The 18,681-nt window shown below is 65.2% G+C and overlaps 3 protein-coding genes across 3 annotated transcripts in view; 1 reads left to right on the plus strand and 2 right to left on the minus strand.

Moving 5' to 3' along the window:
* Positions 1–6,675, plus strand: part of TRIM3 (tripartite motif containing 3) — an 11,500-nt gene extending 4,825 nt beyond the window's left edge. The window contains exons 4-12 of the mRNA XM_061480085.1: positions 291–442; positions 1,747–1,927; positions 2,612–3,338; positions 4,010–4,113; positions 4,189–4,356; positions 4,437–4,605; positions 5,106–5,176; positions 5,490–5,630; positions 6,011–6,675. Of these exons, the coding sequence (XP_061336069.1) occupies positions 291–442; positions 1,747–1,927; positions 2,612–3,338; positions 4,010–4,113; positions 4,189–4,356; positions 4,437–4,605; positions 5,106–5,176; positions 5,490–5,630; positions 6,011–6,163 (1,866 nt within the window). The 3' untranslated portion in view covers positions 6,164–6,675. The remainder of the gene's footprint in view (positions 1–290; positions 443–1,746; positions 1,928–2,611; positions 3,339–4,009; positions 4,114–4,188; positions 4,357–4,436; positions 4,606–5,105; positions 5,177–5,489; positions 5,631–6,010) is intronic.
* A 2,223-nt stretch (positions 6,676–8,898) lies between these two features.
* Positions 8,899–13,345, minus strand: SMPD1 (sphingomyelin phosphodiesterase 1). Its single transcript, XM_061480086.1, has 6 exons — positions 13,102–13,345; positions 10,902–11,665; positions 10,278–10,449; positions 10,111–10,187; positions 9,869–10,014; positions 8,899–9,559 (listed from the first exon to the last, which is right to left on the minus strand). Exons 1-6 carry the CDS (start codon positions 13,297–13,299, stop codon positions 9,150–9,152), a joined length of 1,767 nt encoding a protein of 588 aa, XP_061336070.1. The 5' UTR covers positions 13,300–13,345; the 3' UTR covers positions 8,899–9,149.
* Positions 13,346–13,783: 438 nt separating this feature from the next.
* Positions 13,784–18,352, minus strand: CCKBR (cholecystokinin B receptor). Its single transcript, XM_061480087.1, has 5 exons — positions 17,970–18,352; positions 16,398–16,649; positions 15,059–15,320; positions 14,660–14,787; positions 13,784–14,583 (listed from the first exon to the last, which is right to left on the minus strand). Exons 1-5 carry the CDS (start codon positions 18,121–18,123, stop codon positions 14,069–14,071), a joined length of 1,311 nt encoding a protein of 436 aa, XP_061336071.1. The 5' UTR covers positions 18,124–18,352; the 3' UTR covers positions 13,784–14,068.
* Positions 18,353–18,681: the final 329 nt, after the last annotated feature.

An 18,681-nucleotide genomic window follows, 5' to 3' on the forward strand; every position in this document is an offset into this window, starting at 1 on the left:
TCCAGGAGGGGAGAAGGGGCCCTAGAGGCCGGGGGGAGGGGGGAGCTGCAGGGACTGGGGGGGGACGGGGACTGAGGGGTTCTGGGGGTGCTGGAGGGATTGGGGGGGCTCATGGGGGCTGTAGGGGATCTGGGGGGGTGTCAGCGGGGGCTGTGGATGCTGTAGGGGTCCAGGGGGGGCAGTAGGGGCCTGGGTCCTGCAGGGATCTGAGCTCTGGTCTGTGGGGACCTGGCGGAGCCCAGGGGGATGTGGGGGGCTCATGGGGTCAGCGCCCGTTCCCCCTCCCGCAGGTGATGGAGTTCTATTGTGAGCCGTGCGAGACCGCGGTGTGCCGCGAGTGCACCGAGGGCGAGCACCGGGAGCACGGCACCGCGCCCCTGCGCGACGCCGTGGAGCACCACAAGGCGGCGCTGCAGAGACAGCTCGACGCCGTCCGCAGCAGGCACGGCCGGGGCCGGGGGGGGGCCGGGGGCCGTGGCCACCTCGGGCCGTGGGGTACGGGGGATCTTGGGGTCCCGGTGGGTTTGGGGGTCAGGAGGTCCGGGGGTCAGGAGGTGCCGGTGGGTGCTGGTGTGCTTGGGGTCCAGGTGGGGTTGGGGGTCCAGGGGTTGGGAGCGCCGGTGGGTTTGGGGTCCTGGCAGGTTTGAGGTGTCCGGGATCAGGTGGGTTTGGGGTGCCCAGGAGATCCGAGAGTTTGGTGCCTTGGGGGCTTGGAGGTGCTGGTAGGTTTGGGGCGCCCGGGGGGGGTTTGGGGATTGGGGTCCCGGTGTGTTTGGGGTCCCGGTGGGTTTGGGGTTTGGGGTCCCGGTGGGTTTGGGGTCCCGGTGGGTTTGGGGTTTGGGGTCCCGGTGGGTTTGGGGTTTGGGGTCCCGGTGGGTTTGGGGTCCCTGTGGGTTTGGGGTTTGGGGTCCCGGTGGGTTTAGGGTTTGGGGTCCCGGTGGGTTTGGGGTCCCTGTGGGTTTGGGGTTTGGGGTCCCGGTGGGTTTAGGGTTTGGGGTCCCGGTGGGTTTGGGGTCCCTGTGAGTTTGGGGTTTGGGGTCCCGGTGGGTTTGGTTTTCCTGTGGGTTTGGGGTTTGGGGTCCCGGTGGGTTTGGGTTTGGGGTACCGGTGGGTTTGGGGTCCCGGTGGGTTTAGGGTTTGGGGTCCCGGTGGGTTTGGGGTCCCTGTGGGTTTGGGGTTTGGGGTCCCGGTGGATTTAGGGTTTGGGGTCCCGGTGGGTTTGGGGTCCCTGTGGGTTTGGGGTTTGGGGTCCCGGTGGGTTTGGGGTCCCTGTGGGTTTGGGGTTTGGGGTCCCGGTGGGTTTAGGGTTTGGGGTCCCGGTGGGTTTGGGGTCCCTGTGGGTTTGGGGTTTGGGGTCCCTGTGGGTTTAGGGTTTGGGGTCCCGGTGGGTTTGGGGTCCCTGTGGGTTTGGGGTTTGGGGTCCCGGTGGGTTTAGGGTTTGGGGTCCCGGTGGGTTTGGGGTTTGGGGTCCCGGTGGGTTTAGGGTTTGGGGTCCCGGTGGGTTTGGGGTCCCTGTGGGTTTGGGGTTTGGGGTCCCGGTGGGTTTAGGGTTTGGGGTCCCGGTGGGTTTGGGGTCCCTGTGGGTTTGGGGTTTGGGGTCCCGGTGGGTTTAGGGTTTGAGGTCCCGGTGGGTTTGGGGTCCCTGTGAGTTTGGGGTTTGGGGTCCTGGTGGGTTTGGTTTCCCCGTGGTTTTGGGGTTTGGGGTCCCGGTGGGTTTGTCCCCCCCGGCTCACACCGTCCCCGCAGGCTCCCGCAGCTGGCGGCGGCCGCGGCGCTGGTGTCGGACATCAGCCAACAGCTGCTGCAGCGCCGGGACGAGGCCGCGGCCGAGATCGGCGGCACCTTCGAGGAGCTGGAGGCGGCGCTGCGGCAGCGGCGGGGGCTGCTCCTGCGAGACCTGGAGGCGGCATGCGGCGCCAAGCACCGGGTGCGGGTGCAGTGGGGGACACGGGGGGGGCATGGCCCCACACTGCATGGGGGCTGCATCTGAACAACTGGAGAGGGTGTGTGGCGCCAAGCACCGGGTGGGGTGCAGTGGGGGCGCTGGGGAGCTGCATGGGGGGTGCTGCATTGGGGTGCTGCCTGACTCTATGCCACTGTGTTCCCACACTGCCAAGCCTGCATGTTGCCAAGCCGCTGTGCCCCTGTGCCCCTGCACTGCCGTGCTGTCATGCTGCATGTTCCCAAGCCACCTGTGCCAAATGGCCCTGCGTTGCTGTGCTGCTGTAACACGTCTCTGCACGACTGTCCCCCTGTGCTGCCAAGCCCCCATGTTACCATACCCCTGCACTGCTGTCCCCCATGTCCCCATACACATGCCTCCATATCCCCAAGCCCCCATGTCCCATATCCCCAAGTCCCCTCATCCCATATCCCCAAGCCCCCATGTCCCATATCCCCAAGCCCCCACATCCCATATCCCCATGGCCCCATATCCCCAAGCCCCCACATCCCAAATCCCGATGTCCCCATGGCCCCATATCCCCATGTCCCTATATCCCCATGTCCCTATATCCCCATATCCCTGTATCCCCATGTCCCTATATCCCCCTGTCCCCATATCCCCCTGTCCCCACTCCCCTGCCCTGTGGTGACATGCTGGTGCCCGCAGGTGCTGCAGGCGCAGCTGGAGGCGCTGCGGCAGGGCCAGGAGAGCATCCTGAGCAGCTGCGCGTTCACGGAGCAGGCGCTGCGCCACGGCACGGCCCCCGAGGTGCTGCTGGTGCAGAAGCAGATGAGCGAGCGGCTGCGGGACCTGGCGGCGCGCGACTTCCCCGAGCACCCGCAGCAGAACGCGCAGCTCGACTACCTGGTGGAGACGGACGGGCTGCGCAAGTCCATCCTCAACCTGGGCGTGCTGGTCACCACCAGCGCCACCGCGCACCACACGGTGGCCACGGGCGAGGGGCTGCGGCATGCCGTGGTGGGGCAGCCCGCCTCACTCAGCGTCACCACCAAGGACAAGGATGGCGAGCTGGTGCGCAGCGGCAGCGCCCGGCTCCGCTTCCAGGTGACGGCACCAGACGGCGCCGCGGCCGAGGCCGAGGTGCAGGACAACAAGAACGGCACCTACGAGCTGCTGTACACGCCGCGCGCCGAGGGCGACTTCCTGCTCTCCATCCTGCTCTACGGGCAGCCCATCCGCGGCAGCCCCTTCCGCGCCCGCGCTGTCAAAGCCTCCGACGTGCCGCCCTCGCCCGACGACGTCAAGCGCCGTGTGAAGTCTCCCAGCAGCGGGGGGCACATCCGGCAGAAGGCTGTGCGCAGGCCTTCCAGCATGTACAGCACCGGCAAGAAGAAGGAGAACCCCATTGAGGACGAGCTCATCTTCCGTGTGGGTGAGCGCCAACGGGGCCCCATGACTGACATTGACCAACAGTGACTGACATTGGCACCCACTGAACAACGCTGACTGACGTTGAGCACCACTGACTGCCTTTGACCCCCCTGGACACCTGTTGACCCCCATTGACCTCCCATTGACCCCCATTGACAACTATTGACAGCTGTTAATAGCCATTGACCCCCACTGACACCCACTGATGCCGTTGTCCCCTATTGATACCCATTGACCTCTCTTGATCTCTGTTGACCCCCACTGACCCTCCTTGACCTCCCTTGACCCTCCTTGACCTCTATTGACTTCCGTTGATGCCCACTGACACCCACTGACCTCTCTCTGTTGGCCCCCATTGATGCCTCATTGACCCCTCCTGACCACCCTTGACCTCCCATAGACCTCCCATTAAGCCCCATGACCCCATTGACTCCCATTAACCTTCCTTGACCTCCGTTTACCTCAGTTGATGCCCATTGAACCCTATTGATCCTATTGACCTCTCCTGATCTCTATTGACTCCTCTTGACCCTTCTTGACACCTGTTGATGCCCACTGCCCCCCATCGATTCCCCTCAACCCCCTTGACTCCCCTTGATCTTCCTTGAACCCCCTTGAGCCTATTGATGTCCATTGACCCCCATTGACCCCTGTGGCTCCCCCTACCTGCAGGAAGCCGAGGCCGGGAGAAGGGCGAGTTCACCAACCTCCAGGGCATCTCCACTTCCTCCAGCGGCCGCATCGTGGTGGCTGACAGCAATAACCAGTGTGTGCAGGTAGGTCCCGCTACAGCCCCGGCCCCTCCATGTGTCCCTGACCCACTTAACCCTCCCCCTGGTGACCCCTGAAAGGTGTTTTCCAACGAGGGTCAGTTCCGGCTGCGCTTTGGGGTGCGGGGCCGCTCCCCTGGACAGCTCCAGCGCCCCACCGGTGTCACTGTCGACATGAACGGGGACATCATCATCGCCGACTACGACAACCGCTGGGTCAGCATCTTCTCCCCCGAGGGCAAGTTCAAGGTGAGGTGAGGGGGGCACACAGCAGCAGGGGGGACACAGCTCCGCACCGACCCTGACTCCTGGCCCTGTTCCCATCCCAGACCAAGCTGGGTGCTGGGCGGCTGATGGGCCCCAAGGGCGTTGCGGTGGATCGCAACGGGCACATCATCGTGGTGGACAACAAGGCCTGCTGCGTCTTCATCTTCCAGTCCAACGGCAAACTGGTCACCAAGTTCGGCAGCCGTGGCACAGCCGAGCGGCAGTTCGCAGGTACGAGCCACAGCCCTGCTGTGCTCCTCACCACATGCTCCTCAATGCATGTCCATCCCCATGTGTCCATCACCACGTGCCCATCACCACGTGCCTGTCACCATGTGCCCATCATCACATGCCCATTACCGTGCGTTCATCACTTTGTGCCCCTCAGTGTGTGCCCTGGGCAGCCCCAGACAGCACCAGGGCAGGGGCAGGGGCTGCAGCTGGGCTCAGGGTCCAAGTTCAAGTTCTGAGCTCTGGATTCAGTTTCTGGGCTCAGGCTCTTGGTGGCTCTGGACTGGGTTCCAGTTGTGGTTCAGGTCTCAGGGTCAGATTCTAGACTGGGATTTGCAATTTGGATTCATGGTTTAGGTTCTGTTCATGGTTCTGGGTTTGGGCTGTTTTGAGTTCCTGGCTCAGGTTTGGGCTCTATTGAGTCTCTGGGTCTTGCTGTGTCCCCCCCCAGCTACCCTTGGCTGCCCATGGTACTCACTCACTGTTCCTGTCCCTCCTAGGGCCCCACTTTGTGGCCGTCAACAACAAGAATGAGATCGTGGTGACCGACTTCCACAACCACTCTGTGAAGGTGAGTAATGGTGTCCGGTATGCCATGTGCCATGTCCTGTGTGCCGTGTCCTGTGTCCCATGTCTTGCATGCCATGTGCCGCATGCCATGTTCTGCATCCTGTGTGCCACATCATGTGTGGTGTATTCTCTGCACGGTGTGCCATGTACCATGTGCCACGTACCATGTCTCCGTGTCCCATGTGCTGTGTCTTGTGTCCCCTATCCTGTGTCGCACATCCTGCATCCCATGTCCCGTGTGCCGGTGCCAGTGCCGTGTCCCGTGTCCTGTGTCCCATGTGCGGTGCTGGTGCCGGGCAGTGACCCCCCTCCAGGTTTACAGCGCAGACGGCGAGTTCCTGTTCAAGTTCGGCTCTCACGGGGAGGGCAATGGCCAGTTCAACGCCCCCACCGGGGTGGCCGTGGATGCCAACGGCAACATCATCGTGGCCGACTGGGGCAACAGCCGCATCCAGGTACTGACCCTCTGGCCCCGTACTCACCCACATCCCTGCCCTCATCCCATCACTCCCATCCCAGCCTCATCCCATCACCCCCATCCCAGCCTCATCCCTGTCCTCATCCCATCACCTCCATCCCAGCCTCATCCCTGTCCTCATCCCATCACCTCCATCCCAGCCTCATCCCTGTCCTCATCCCATCACCTCCATCCCAGCCTCATCCCTGCACTCATCCCATCCTTCAGCCCATCCAGGAGTGGGGTTTGTGGCCCCAGAGTGGGCTCATCGCAGCAGGGACGCAGTCCAGGACCCCATGGCAGGGGAGCCCATGGAGATAGGGTTTGCCTGGGCTGTGGGGACACCGGGGGCACTGGAGCCTGTCCCTGTCCCCGCAGGTGTTCGACTCCTCGGGCTCCTTCCTGTCCTACATCAACACAGCAGCAGATCCTCTGTATGGGCCGCAGGGCCTGGCCCTCACCTCCGATGGCCACGTCGTGGTGGCAGACTCGGGCAACCATTGCTTCAAGGCCTATCGCTACCTGCAGTAGCACCGCGGCACAGGCTGGGGCCACCCCATAGCACAGGCTGGGGCTGCCCCATGGCACGGGCTGGGGCTGCCCCACAGATGCCGCCCCGGCCTTCATGTGCACTTTATCTGGGGTCCATGGTCGTGCCCCTCCTCCTGCCCCATGGCAGGGCCACAGCCCCACAACTGGGGGACCTGGGGGGGGGCTGAGGGAGCCGCTGCTGGGGGCTGAGGGGCAGCTGTGGGTTGCCCCATGGGAGCTGCCCCCCGTGGCTTGAGCCCCAGATGTGGGGCGACCGCACGTGCCTGCTGCCCCATGGTGGGGTTCTGTGGGTCCTGGTGGGGCTTGGTGAAGCCCTATGGGGCCGAGTGGGGCCTGGTGGGTCCATGTGGGGCTCTATGGGGTCAGTGGGGCTCTATGGGGCTTGGTGGGGCTCAGTGGGTCTCTATGGGGCTCTGTGGGTCTCTATGGGGCTCTGTGGGGCGGCCGCACGCTGACAAACTCTATGTACAAAATAAAGTATTCTGGAAGTACCCCCAGCAGTGCCAGCCCCATGGCGGGAGGGATGTGGGGCTTGGGGGGGGTCTGTGTGGAGCAGTGCAGAGGGGTCTCCACCTTCACTGGGTGTCACTGGAGTGAAGTTGGGGGTGGGGGCCCTGTACTAGGGTGACCACATAAGGACCTCTGGGCTGCACTGGACTGTACTGGGCTGCACTGGACTGTACTGGGCTACATAGGCATGTACTAGGCTGTACAGGGCTGTACTGGGCTGCACTGGACTGCACAGGGCTGTACTTGGCTGCAGTGGGGCACACAGGGCTGCAGTGGGCAGTACTGGGCTGCACAGGGCTGTACTGGGCTGCCCTGGGCTGCTGCACTGGGGTGGCCTGTGCTGTGCGTCCCCACATGTGTGGACTAAGACGAGCAGTTCAGTGAATGGAGCAGTGGATGGAGATTGCGGCGATGACGAAGATGATGGAGATGGTGGCGATGATGAGGATGGTGGAGATGGTGGCTATGATGAGGATGATGGAGATGGTGGTGGTCACAATGTGACATCAGTGACGTGGGTCTGGGACCAGTGCATGGAGAACCTGGAGCTCTGGGGGATGGACCCACTCCTGCCGCAGTGCCCAATCCACAGCCCCACACCCCTGAGTGGCCCTGGCCCAGCCCGGCCCTTCCGGTGAGCCCTGGCTGTGTCCCAGTGACGGGATGCGGTGCAGAGCGGCCTTTGGCTGGGTGGGGTCCGGTCCCCATCCCTGTCCCTGCCTGCCCCTGCGCCTGTCCCCGTCCCTGTCCCTGTCCCGGTTCCCGTCCTTGTCCCCGTCCCTGTCCAGGTCCCGGCTGCTCTGGCTCCTGGTGCCGCCCTCGCTGCAGAGCGGGAGGCACCGCGCAACCCCGGTGAGGTGAGCGCTGCTGAGCGACAACCGAACATCGGGGCTGCACCGGCACACAGCGACCCCAGCCGGGCTGTGCCGGGCTCTGCTGTGCCGGGCTGGGCTGCGCGGAGCTGTACTGGGCTGTGCGGGGCTGTGCGGGGCTGTGTGGGGCTGTACCAGGCTCTGCGGGGCTCTACCGGGCTGTGCGGGACTCTGCGGGGCTGTACCGGGTTGTGCGGAGCTGTACCGGGTTGTGTGGAGCTGTACCGGGCCGTGCGGGGCTGTGCGGGGCTGTACCGGGCTGTGTGGGACTGTGCGGGGCTGTGCGGGGCTGTACCAGGCTGTACCGAGCTGTGCGGAGCTGTACCAGGCTGTACCGGGCTGTGCGGGGCTGTACCGGGCTGTACCGGGCTGTGCGGGGCTGTACCAGGCTGTGGGGGCTGTACCGAGCTGTGCGGGGCTGTACCGGGCTGTACCGGGCTGTGCGGGGCTGTACTGGGCTGTGGGGGGCTGTGGGGGGCTGTACCGGGCTGTGGGAGGCTGTGGGGGGCTGTACCAGCCTGTGCGGGCCTGTACCGGGCTGTGCGGGGCTGTGCGGGGCTGTACCGGGCTGTACCGGGCTGTGCGGAGCTGTACCGGGCTGTGCGGGCCTGTACCGGGCTGTGCGGGGCTGTGCGGGGCTGTACCGGGCTGTACCGGGCTGTGCGGGGCTGTACCGGGCTGTGCGGGGCTGTACCGGGCTGTGTGGGGCTGTACCGGGCTGTGTGGCGGGGCTGTGCGGGGCTGCCCTGTGCTGCTGCTACATGTGCTGTGCTGTGCTCTGCTGTGCCCTGGTGCTGTGCTATGCTGTCCCATCTGTGCCCTGTCGCAATGCCCCATGCTCCTCTGGCCCATCAGTGCCACACCATCCCTGTCAGTGCCATGTGGGGCTGTGCCGTACTGCACTGCTCCAGCGCACTCCCTGCTGCCCTGTGCCACACACACCACGTCATGCTGTAGGATGCTGTAGGATGCTGTGCCATTCTGTGCCAGTCTGTGTCATTCTGTCCCACGCCATGCTGCACTGCTGCACCTCGCACCCGCTGTGCTGTCCTGTGCCACACCACACTGTGCTGTCCCATCCTGCTCCATCCTGTGCTGTGCTGGGTGGAACAATCCTTCCCTGTGCCCGTACTGGTGTCACTTCTGCACCGTACTGGTACCGGTACTGGTGGCACTGGGAGGGGAATGGGAGGTCCTGTGGCCAGGTGGGGATGAGGACAATGAGGATAAACTTGAGGAGTGATGTGGGATGCAGAGGAGAAGGATGAGGTGGATGATGATGACAAGGAGGAGGATGAAGATGGGGATGAGGTGGATGCTGATGAGGAGGTGCTGGGTCTGTCACACCTTTATTGATGGCACATGGCAATGAGGTGTCCCATGTTGCCGCCCTGGTGCCCAGTCCCAGCACTCAGCAGAGCCCCATGTCCCGTGTCTTGCATCCCACATCCTGCATCCCATGTCTGAATGCCGGTGCTCAGCAGAGCCCCATGTTCTGTGTCCTGTATCCCATGGCCCGCACCCCACACCCCATGTCCCAGCACTCAGCAGAGCCCCATGTCCTGTGTCCCACATCCTGGTGCTCAGCAGAGCCGCCGCAGCCGCCAGAGCTCCTGGATGCGTGCGAAGGGCAGCGTGGGGCGCAGGGGCCGGCACAGGCTGGGATCATCAGAGCGGCCGGAGCGCAGGGCGCAGAGCAGCGCGGCCTTGCAGCCGGCCCCACACGGCGCCCGTGGCGGGTGGCCCTTGTGCAGCAGGAACCAGAAGCGCTGGAAGAGCTGCTCATCATCCTGGAAGCGCCGGAGCAGCCGGTCCCAGTCGGCCGGGAAGGCGCTGGGCAGCCCGTAGGTCTCGCGTGCGCGGTACAGCAGCTGCCAGTGCGGCACGGCCCCCTGTGTGTTAGCCTCTGTCAGGTTCAGGATGAAGGTCTCGTGGTCCAGCACCGCGTGGGAGCTGCCTGGGTAGGAGCCATCCACCACGTACACGCGGTAGCCTGTGGGCACAGACATGGGCATTGGCATGGTCAGGGTCAAGTGCACTGGGCACGGTCAAGGTAATGATCATGCTCAAGGTCATGTCCAATGGGCATGATGGTCAAGGTAATGGACATTGTCAAGGTAATGGTCATAGCAAAGGCAATGGCAATGGTCATGGCCGATGGTCGTGGTCAAGGTCATGGCTATAATCAAGGTAATGATCATGGCCAACGGCCATCATAACAGTCAGGGTCACGGTTCATGTCAAGGCATGTCCATGATCACACGGTGGCACCATGGGGGTGTGTTGAGGGTTCAGCACCCACCAGGGTTGAGGTTGATGTAGGTGGTGACACTCGGCGCTATGAAGGCGATGGACACGGGCCGAGTCAGTGTCTCGTCGTCATAGAACATCTCGAACTCATCCACGTGCGTGTGGCCAAAGAACTGCCCTGCGATAGTGCCCTCGAACCTGCACCAAGACATGTGTGACACACAGGGACCCCACAGCAGTGCCCGGCCCCCTGCCACAGCCCCCCTGATTCCCGGCAGGGTCCCCTGTGCCCACCTGCTGACGATGCGGTAGTAGTTCCAGCTCCAGCTCCGCAGGCAATGGCCCGGGGGGATGTGCCCGATGATGTGCACCTACGGCGAGGAGAGGGGAGCCGGGGGGTGCCGGGACCCGCTGGGGGCAGGGACACCCCCACCCCCCCCCGTGCCCATCCTCATCCCAACCTTGTCCCCTGCATGCTCAGCGGCTGCCAGGACTCCCACGAGCCACTGGAGCTGCCCCGCGGGGTCGGTGGCGTTGATGAGAAGCCAGAAGTTGGCCTGGGAGCAGAAGTTCATGTTGAGGGACACCAGGCGCAGCCCCGGCCAGACCTGGGCCGTGTAGAACCCCCCGGCCCTGGGGGGACAGCGGGGCGTGAGCAGGGACCCCTCCTGCCCCACAGGGACCCCCCGATCCACAGAGATTCCCCTGCCCCACAGAGACCCTCCTGCCTTACAGTGACCCCCCTGATCCACAGTGACCCCCCTGCCCCACAGTGACCCCTCTGTGCCCAGCCTGAGCCCCCCAAGACCCTGTTAGCCTGAGACCCCCTTTGCCCCTCTCAGTCTGGAAGCTACTCTGCGCCCTCCCACCCCAGAGCCTCCCTACTGAACTCCACAATCTCCCCCAGCCGAGGACCCTCAGCCCTCCTAAGATCAGGACTCACCCCTGCACGCCCAGACTTAACTCCCCCAGCCCCATGTCTCTCGGTCCCTCCCCGCCTGGAGTCCCCCATCCCAGGTCCCCTGTTGTGCCCTCATCTCACCCCTCCCATCCCCATCTCCCTCCCATCCCATCCCGTGTCCCACCGCAGGGTCCGCAGCGCGTCAGGGCTCAGCCACTGCTGCCATTCCCGGGCCATGGCATCGTAGAGCCACGCTGCCGACTGGTTGCCCCGGACGTACGGCGGGGGGAAGGCGTTCACCGGCGTCGCCTCGTGGTTGCCCACGGCCGGGAACACGGGCACGGTGCCGAGGCGCCGCCGCAGCGCCGCGGTGACGGTGCTGAGGGCGCGCAGCTGGTCCCGCCGGCTCTGCTGCCACACGTCGTGCGCCGGGATGTCCCCGGTCCAGTACACGGCGGCCACGGGCGCGGCGGCGGGGAGCTGCTCCAGCAGCAGCTCGATGGTGTGCAGCGGAAGGTCGCACTTCCCGTACTCCCCCCAGAAGCCGGCGCCGGGGGCCCCGGGACGCGCGGCGCCGCGGCAGCAGAGCGGGTCGGGGCAGGCGGCGGCGCTGCCGGGCGCGTAGAGCCGGTCCCAGTGCAGGTCCGTGAGGAACAGGATGCGCGCACTGGGAGCGCCCGGCGCCGGCGGCTCCGGCGGCCGCACCGGCGGCTTCGGGGTGTCCGGGAGGGACACGTTCCAGTCGCCCAGGATGTCCCAGTGGCCGCAGCGGGGCCCCAGCAGCAGCCCGCAGGCCTCGGCCGGCCGCAGCACCGAGCGCGCCCAGGCCGACACCACGTCCCGCTGGAAGAGCTGCACGGCCTCGCGGCAAACCTCGGCGCGCGCCAGCCGCAGGTCCTGGCACAGCCGCGACGCCACGCGCCCCACGCGCGACACCGTGGGCTCCAGCTGCGGGGACACGGGACCTGTCACCAGGCTGCCATCACCCAATGGGTGCCATCACCCAGTGGATGCCATCACCCAATGGATGTCATCACCAGGAGGATGCCATCACCCAGTGGATGCCATCACCCAGTGGGTGCCATCACCCAATGGGTGCCATCACCCAGTGGATGTCATCACCCAATGGATGTCATCACCAGGGGGATGCCATCACCCAATGGATGCCATCACCCAATGGGTGCCATCACCCAGTGGGTGCCATCACCCAGTGGATGTCATCACCCAATGGGTGTCATCACCCAATGGATGTCATCACCAGGGGGATGCCATCACCCAATGGATGTCATCACACAACGAATGTCACCACCCAATGGATACCATCACCCAACACAGCAGTGGCCACCATGAGCCCCTTGGCTTGAAATCCCAGTGCTGGGGGACCCCAATCCCTCTGTTCCCAATTCCCGTTCTGGGGAAGGAGCCTGTGCCTGACCTGGCACTGTCTCTCTGTGTGGAACTGTCCTCATCCCCGTCCCCGTCCCCGTCCCCATCCCATTCCCATGCCCACCCCGGTCCTGTGCCTGTCACAATCCATGATGTGCTCCAGCCCTGTCCCTACTCCTGATCCATCCCCTCCCCATCATGCCTGTCCCTGTCCCGATTCCAGTGCCACTGTCCCTGTACCGGTCCTGGTGCCCCTGCTCCGTCCCGGTCTCTGTCCCTATACCAGTGTCCCCACTGTCGGTGCCCCCTCCCTGCCCCAGTCCCCATCCTCTCTGTCCCTGTCCCGTCCCTGATCCCGCCCCTGTTCCAGTCCCTGCCCCGTGCCTGTCACAAGTCAGCGTCCCGGCCCCGTCACGAGGTCCCGCTCCAATCCCGCCCCATCCCGTCCGTCTGTCCCCGCCCTTGTCCGTGTCCCCATCCCCTGCGGGTCCCGGAGCCCCGCTCTGTCCCTGTCCTGTTCCCATCCTTGTCCCCCGCCCTCGTCCCCTTCTCGGTCCCGCTGCCCCCGTCCTGGTGCCCCCGCCCCGTCCGTGTCCCTATTTCGGTCCCGTCCCACCCCGCCCGCCCCGTCCCCACCCCTGTCCCAGTCCCGCTTCCGGTGCCCCCGTCCCAGTCCCTGTCGCTGACACCAGACCCGGTGCCCCCGTCCCCAGCTTGTGCCCCCGTCCCTGTCCCCATTCAGGTGTCCCTGGTCCCAGTGTCCCTGGTCCCAGTGTCCCCGGTCCCAGTGTCCCCGCCCCGTTCCTGACCCGGTCCCCGTCCCGGTGCCGCCCCTGTTGGCCCCGTCTCGGACCGGGTGGCCCCACAACCGTCCCCTTGTCCCGGTGCCGGTGCCCTTGACCCGGTGTCCCGGTTCCAGTTCTCCTGTCCCGTTCCCGTTCTGGTTCAACGTTTCTGTTCCCGTCCCCGTTCTCGACCCGTCCCATCCCCATCCCCACCTGCAGCGCCACGTCCAGCGCCCCGAACAGCGCCCGGCAGACGGGGCACGACACGTTCCGCCAGCCCCAGCGCGGCGCCACGGCCAGCAGCGGGTCCTGAGGCCCCGCCGACACTGGCGACAGCGACAGCAGCGACAGCAGCGACAGCGCCGCGACCAACGACCAGGACCGCGGCCGGGGCCGCGCCGGGGCCGCCATGGCCCAGGGACGACGCCGCCGGCGGGGGGGTGGGGGGCTCCGGTGATAGGGGGCGGGGCTTCCGCTGACAGAGGGCGGGGACTCGGGGGCGTGGCGGGAGCTGCCGTGCCCCGGGGCATTGTGGGAAGTGTAGTCCAGCAGCGGCTGCCTGGGATGGTGCCCCCTGGCGGGCGGGAGGTGTTACTGCTCCCTGCACGTGTACATGCGTGTGGCTGTGTGAAACATGTATGACACATGTATGTCACGTGTGTGTGCGGCAGGTTCCGTCCAGTCCCGCTCCGCTGGACACGGTGCGGCCGGAGCCACCGGGAGGAGAGGGAATTCTGGTAGGACACATGTCTGGAAACACGTGGTGCACCCCAGTGCCGGTGCAGTGCCTGTCCCATACGGAGTCATCCCCCAGGCCGGGCATGGATCCACCGCCCCTGCTGCGGGCTCCCCATCCCACCCCAGCCCCAGCCCTCTGGTACTGGCTGTGCTGAGCGCAGTGGGAAGCATCGGCACAGGGAGAGTTTATTCCAGCCGGAGCCAGGATCAGTGTGGGGGGACCTGGAGCTGGGCTGGGGGCTCCAGAACCCCCAAACCCTGAACCATCAACCTGGGGCAAGGATGGAATGGGGTGGGAATGGGGATGAGACGGGACGAGGATGGGGATAGGGATGGGGTGAGACGGAATGAGAGGGGATGGGGATGAGGACAAGGATGGGAATAGGGATGGGGATGAGGTTGTGGATAGGGATGCTGCCGGTGCCGTCGGTGTTGCCGGGGCTCACGGGGGGCCGATGCTGCTGACCGTGGTGTAGCTGAACTTGGAGAGTGAGGCGCTGGTGGCGGCAGCGGCCATCTCGTCGTGGCGCGCATGGCGCGGGCAGGGACGGTGCCGGCAGCAGCACGTGGCCAGGAACGCGGCGCGGAACCGCCGGTTCATAAAGCAGTAGATGAGGGGGTTGGCGCAGGCCGAGGTGTAGGACAGGAGGTGGATGAAGGCGATGGGCGTCCCCGAGAGCGCCCGCTGAGCTGCGCGCGGGCTGAATGCGCGCCACGTGTTGGCAGAGAAGATGGGCAGCCAGCACAGGAAGAACATGGCCACAATCACCACCAGCATGCGGATCACGCGCCGCTTGGCCACCAGCTTGGCCTCTGAGCTGTTGACGCGTGCACGGTCCTGCTGCGTGCCCAACGCCCTCAGCTCCAGTGCGGCGCCCGGGCGGGACAGCTGCAGGTAGCACCCGTCACCCTCGTCACAGGCAGGGGATGCCTCATCCCCACCGCCACCATGGTGAGCTGTGGGGCAGGAGGGACACGGTCGTGGCCATGGCACTGTGGGGACCCACTGCAGTCTGTGTGAGCAGCCCCTCACCTGCAGCATCCCCTTTGATGTCCAGCTCAAAGCGGATGCCCCGGTAGAGCTCACGGGAAATGAGCCCATAGGCCACCATCATCACCACACCCGGGATGAAGAACAGGATGAGCAGCAGCAGGATGTACCTGGGGGAGCAGCACCGCTTGTGTCTCATCCCATCCCCATGCTCATCCCCCACCTCTTCTCATTCCATCCCATATCATTCTGTCCCTATCTGATCCCATCTCTTCCGCAACTCATCCCATCCCCATCCTAACTCACCCCAATCCCATCCCCATCACATCTCATCCCACCCCATTTCCAATTTACCCCACCTCATCCGCATCCCATTCCCATCTCATCCCACTCCCATTGCCACCCCTGCTCCATGCTCCCATCCCTGCACCCGGCTCTCACCAGCCCTGGCGCACGTGCTCGCTGGGCCAGCGATGGGTGCACTGGGTGGTGAGGGGCCTCACGCCGTGTGCTGCGGAGCGCGTTGTGCTGTACACGGCGTAGGGCACCATGAGCAGCGCCGCTGCCAGCCACGTGCCCGCGATGACGCGACACGCGTGCGACCGCGTCTGCCAGGCCCGCGACTGCAGCGGCTTGCAGATGGCACTGTAGCGCTCCAGCGCGATGGCCACCAGGCTGAACGTGGACACCGACACCGACACCCCTGCAGCACCGCACGGGCAGCGCGTCAGCGCCCTCGGTGCGGCTGCGGTGTCACCCGCTCCAACCAGCACCACCCAACCGTGTCCCCGTGGCCTCCTCTGGCCCTGGGCACGAGGGGGGTCACTTGCTGGCTGTTGACCAACACTCCCAGGTCCTTTTCGTGCTTCCCGCCTGGAGCATTCCATGGGGTTGTTGCAGCCCAAGTGCAGGACCGGGCACTTTGCTTGCTGAACCTCATCCCATTGGCTTCACCCCATGCATCCAGATCCCTCTGTGGAACCTCCTCCCCTCCAGCAGCTCAAAGCTCCCACCCAACTTGGTGTCGTCTTCACACTGACCACGAATGTCCTCAATCCCCTCATCCCAGCCATTGGTAAAGATATCAAACAAGCAGGATGCAGCAACCAATCCCATCCCTTCCCATCCCATCCCTTTCCATCCCATCGCATCCCACCCCTCTCATCCCATCCCTTCCCATCCGATCCCATCCCTCTCATCCATCACTTCCCATCCCATTCTGTCCCATCCCCTGCCACGCTATTCCATCCCATCACTTCCCATCCCATCCCTCCCATCCACTCCCATGCTATCCCATCCCATCACTTCCCATCCCATCCCTATCATCCCATCACTTCCCACTGCATCCCTTCCCATCCCATCTCATCCCACCCCATCCCTTCCCATCCTATCCTATCCCTTCCCATCCCATCCCTCTCATCCCATCCCATCCCTCTCATCCCATCTCATCCCACCCCATCCCTTCGCATCCCATCCCATCCCCTCCCCTCCCCTCCCATCCCATCCCTCTCATCCCATCCCATCCCCTCCCATCCCATCCCATCGCTCTCATCCCATCCCATCCCATCCCTCTCATCCCATCCCATCCCCTCCCATCCCATCCCATCCCTCTCATCCCATCCCTCTCATCCCATCCCATCCCTTCCCATCCCATCTCACCCCACCCCTTCCCTTCCCATCCCACCTCATCCCACTGGATCCCCACCCCACCCCATCTCATCTCATCCTCATGTCATCCCACCCGACCCCAGCCCAGCCCACGCTCCCGGCACTGCTGTACCCATGAGGTAAGCCATGAGCTTGCAGACGGCCTCCCCGAAGACGAAGGAGCCCATGATGGCGGGCAGGAGGCTGAAGGGCATGCAGCACAGCGCCAGGAGCAGGTCGCTCAGCGCCAGTGACAGCAGGAAGCAGTTGGTGACGGTGCGCAGGCGCCGGTTGGCCACCAGCACGGCCACCACCAGTGCGTTCCCCCCGACGCTCAGCGCGAAGATCAGCCCATAGAGCAGCACCCGCAGTGCCACGTCCAGCTCTGGTGGTGCCACCGCAGCCAGGGCACCGGCACAACCGGAACAACCAGGACACAGCATCAGCCACAGTAACCAGGACACGGTGTCAGCCAGGGCACGGCATCAACCGGCCAGGGCACCGGAACAACCAGGACACAGCATCAGCCACAGTAACCAGGACACGGTGTCAGCCAGGGCACCGCATCAACCGGCCAGGGCACCGGGACAACCGGGACACACCGTCAGCCAGGGCACGGTGTAGGCACCCAGCGCCGCCCATGGGGCTGACAGGAGGCACCGGGAGTGAATTGGGGCGTACTGGGGTGCACGGGAAATGCACAAGGGGGCACTGAGAGAACACTGGGGTGCACCAGGGGGCACCAGAAGGCACGGGGAATGTACCGGGATGCACCGATAGGCGCAGCAGCATGCGCCAGGAGGCACTGGGAAAGACCGGGAGGCATCAGCAAGCACTGGAAAGCACGGGGAGGCACCGGGAAGCAATGGGGGGTGCATTGGGGTGCACCAATAGGCACGGCAGCATGCATTAGGATGCACCGGGAGACACAGGGAGCAGACTGGAGTGCAGCAGGAGGCACGGAAACATGCGCTGGGAAGCGCCGGGAAACACAGGGAGTGCACCAGGATGCATGGGACCGGGGACCGGGGCCGGGGTGATGCAGCGGTGCTGGGGCTGCACCGGGATGAGCAGCGGGGGGAACCGCGGACATAGAGTATGCGGATGGGAGGCACCGGGGGGAGCAGGGAGTGCACTGAGGGGCACCGGCAGGCACAGCTGCATGCACCAGGAGGCACCAGCGTGTACCGGGAGGCACCGCGGGTGCAAGGGAGTACAGCGAGGGGAACAGGGAATGCACCGGGAGGCACAGCAGGATGCATTGGGATACACCGGGGGGCACCGCGGGGCACTGGGACGCACGGCGGGAAGCATTGGAGTGCGCTGGGAGACACGGTGGGATGCACCGGGAAGCCCCAGCAGGGACAGCAGGGTGAATCGGGAAACACCGAGAGGCAAGGCAGGATGCATTCGGATGCACTAGGAGGCACGGCAGGATGCATTGAGGTGCATCAGGAGGCACGGCGGGATGCACCGGGAAGTACCGGCGGCATAACGGGATGCACTGGGATGCACCGGGAAGCCCCGGGAGGAACGGCGGGATGCACCGGGAAGTACCGGAGGCACAGCGGAATGCATTGGGATGCACCGGGAAACACCCCCCCCCCCCCCCGGTGCAGGCGGGGGGGAGCTTCCCGGGGCTCACGGCGGCATCGCAGGGTCCCCCCTGTCCCCTCCCGCCCGTTCTCGTCCCGCCCGGTCTCACCTCGGGGCGCCGGCGGCCCGCGGAGGCCCCTGCGGAGCAGGTCGCAGGCGGAGCCGTTGCCGCTGCCGGAGCCGTTGGCGGGGCCGTGGCCGGGGCCGGGGCCGGGGCGGCAGAGCAGTTCCTGCAGAGACTCGTTGAGACGCGGAGGGTCCATGGCAGCGGCGGGGCCCCGTCAGAGCCGCCCCGCGCCCATCACCGCGGCCCCGGGCGGCAGCTCCGCTCGGCTCCGGGAGACCGGGAGAGTGACCGGGAACGGCGGCGGGGGCGGGGCAGGCGTGGGCGGGGCCAGGGCGGTGGCAACCGTCACCGTGGTGTCTGACACCGTGTGCCCATCCCGTGTGATCATCCCTTGTGTCCATCCCTGTGGTGTCTGACACGGTGTGTCCATCCCTTGTGTCCATCCCTGTGGTGTCTGACACGGTGTGTCCATCCCTTGTGTCCATCCCTGTGGTGTCTGACACCGTGTGTCCATCCCAGGTGTCCGTTCCATGTGTCCATCCCCGTGTGTCCATCACTGTGGAGTCCATCACTGGTGGCTCCCATGGTGTCTCCTGTGGGTTTGCCTGTGGGTCCCATCCCTGTAACTATCATGTTTTTATCCCCATCACTATCTTTATCCCTGTCCTTGCCCCTGTCCCTGTTCCCATCCCTCTCTATTGCTATCCGTAGCCTTATCCCTACCTTCATCACTATTCCCATCCCTGTCTTTCCC

This window comes from Pezoporus flaviventris, unplaced genomic scaffold (genome assembly GCF_033815535.1).
Source record: "Pezoporus flaviventris isolate CSIRO_AGI_PZ_B2104156 unplaced genomic scaffold, CSIRO_AGI_Pfla_v1 ptg000168l, whole genome shotgun sequence".
Taxonomy (NCBI): domain Eukaryota; kingdom Metazoa; phylum Chordata; class Aves; order Psittaciformes; family Psittacidae; genus Pezoporus; species Pezoporus flaviventris.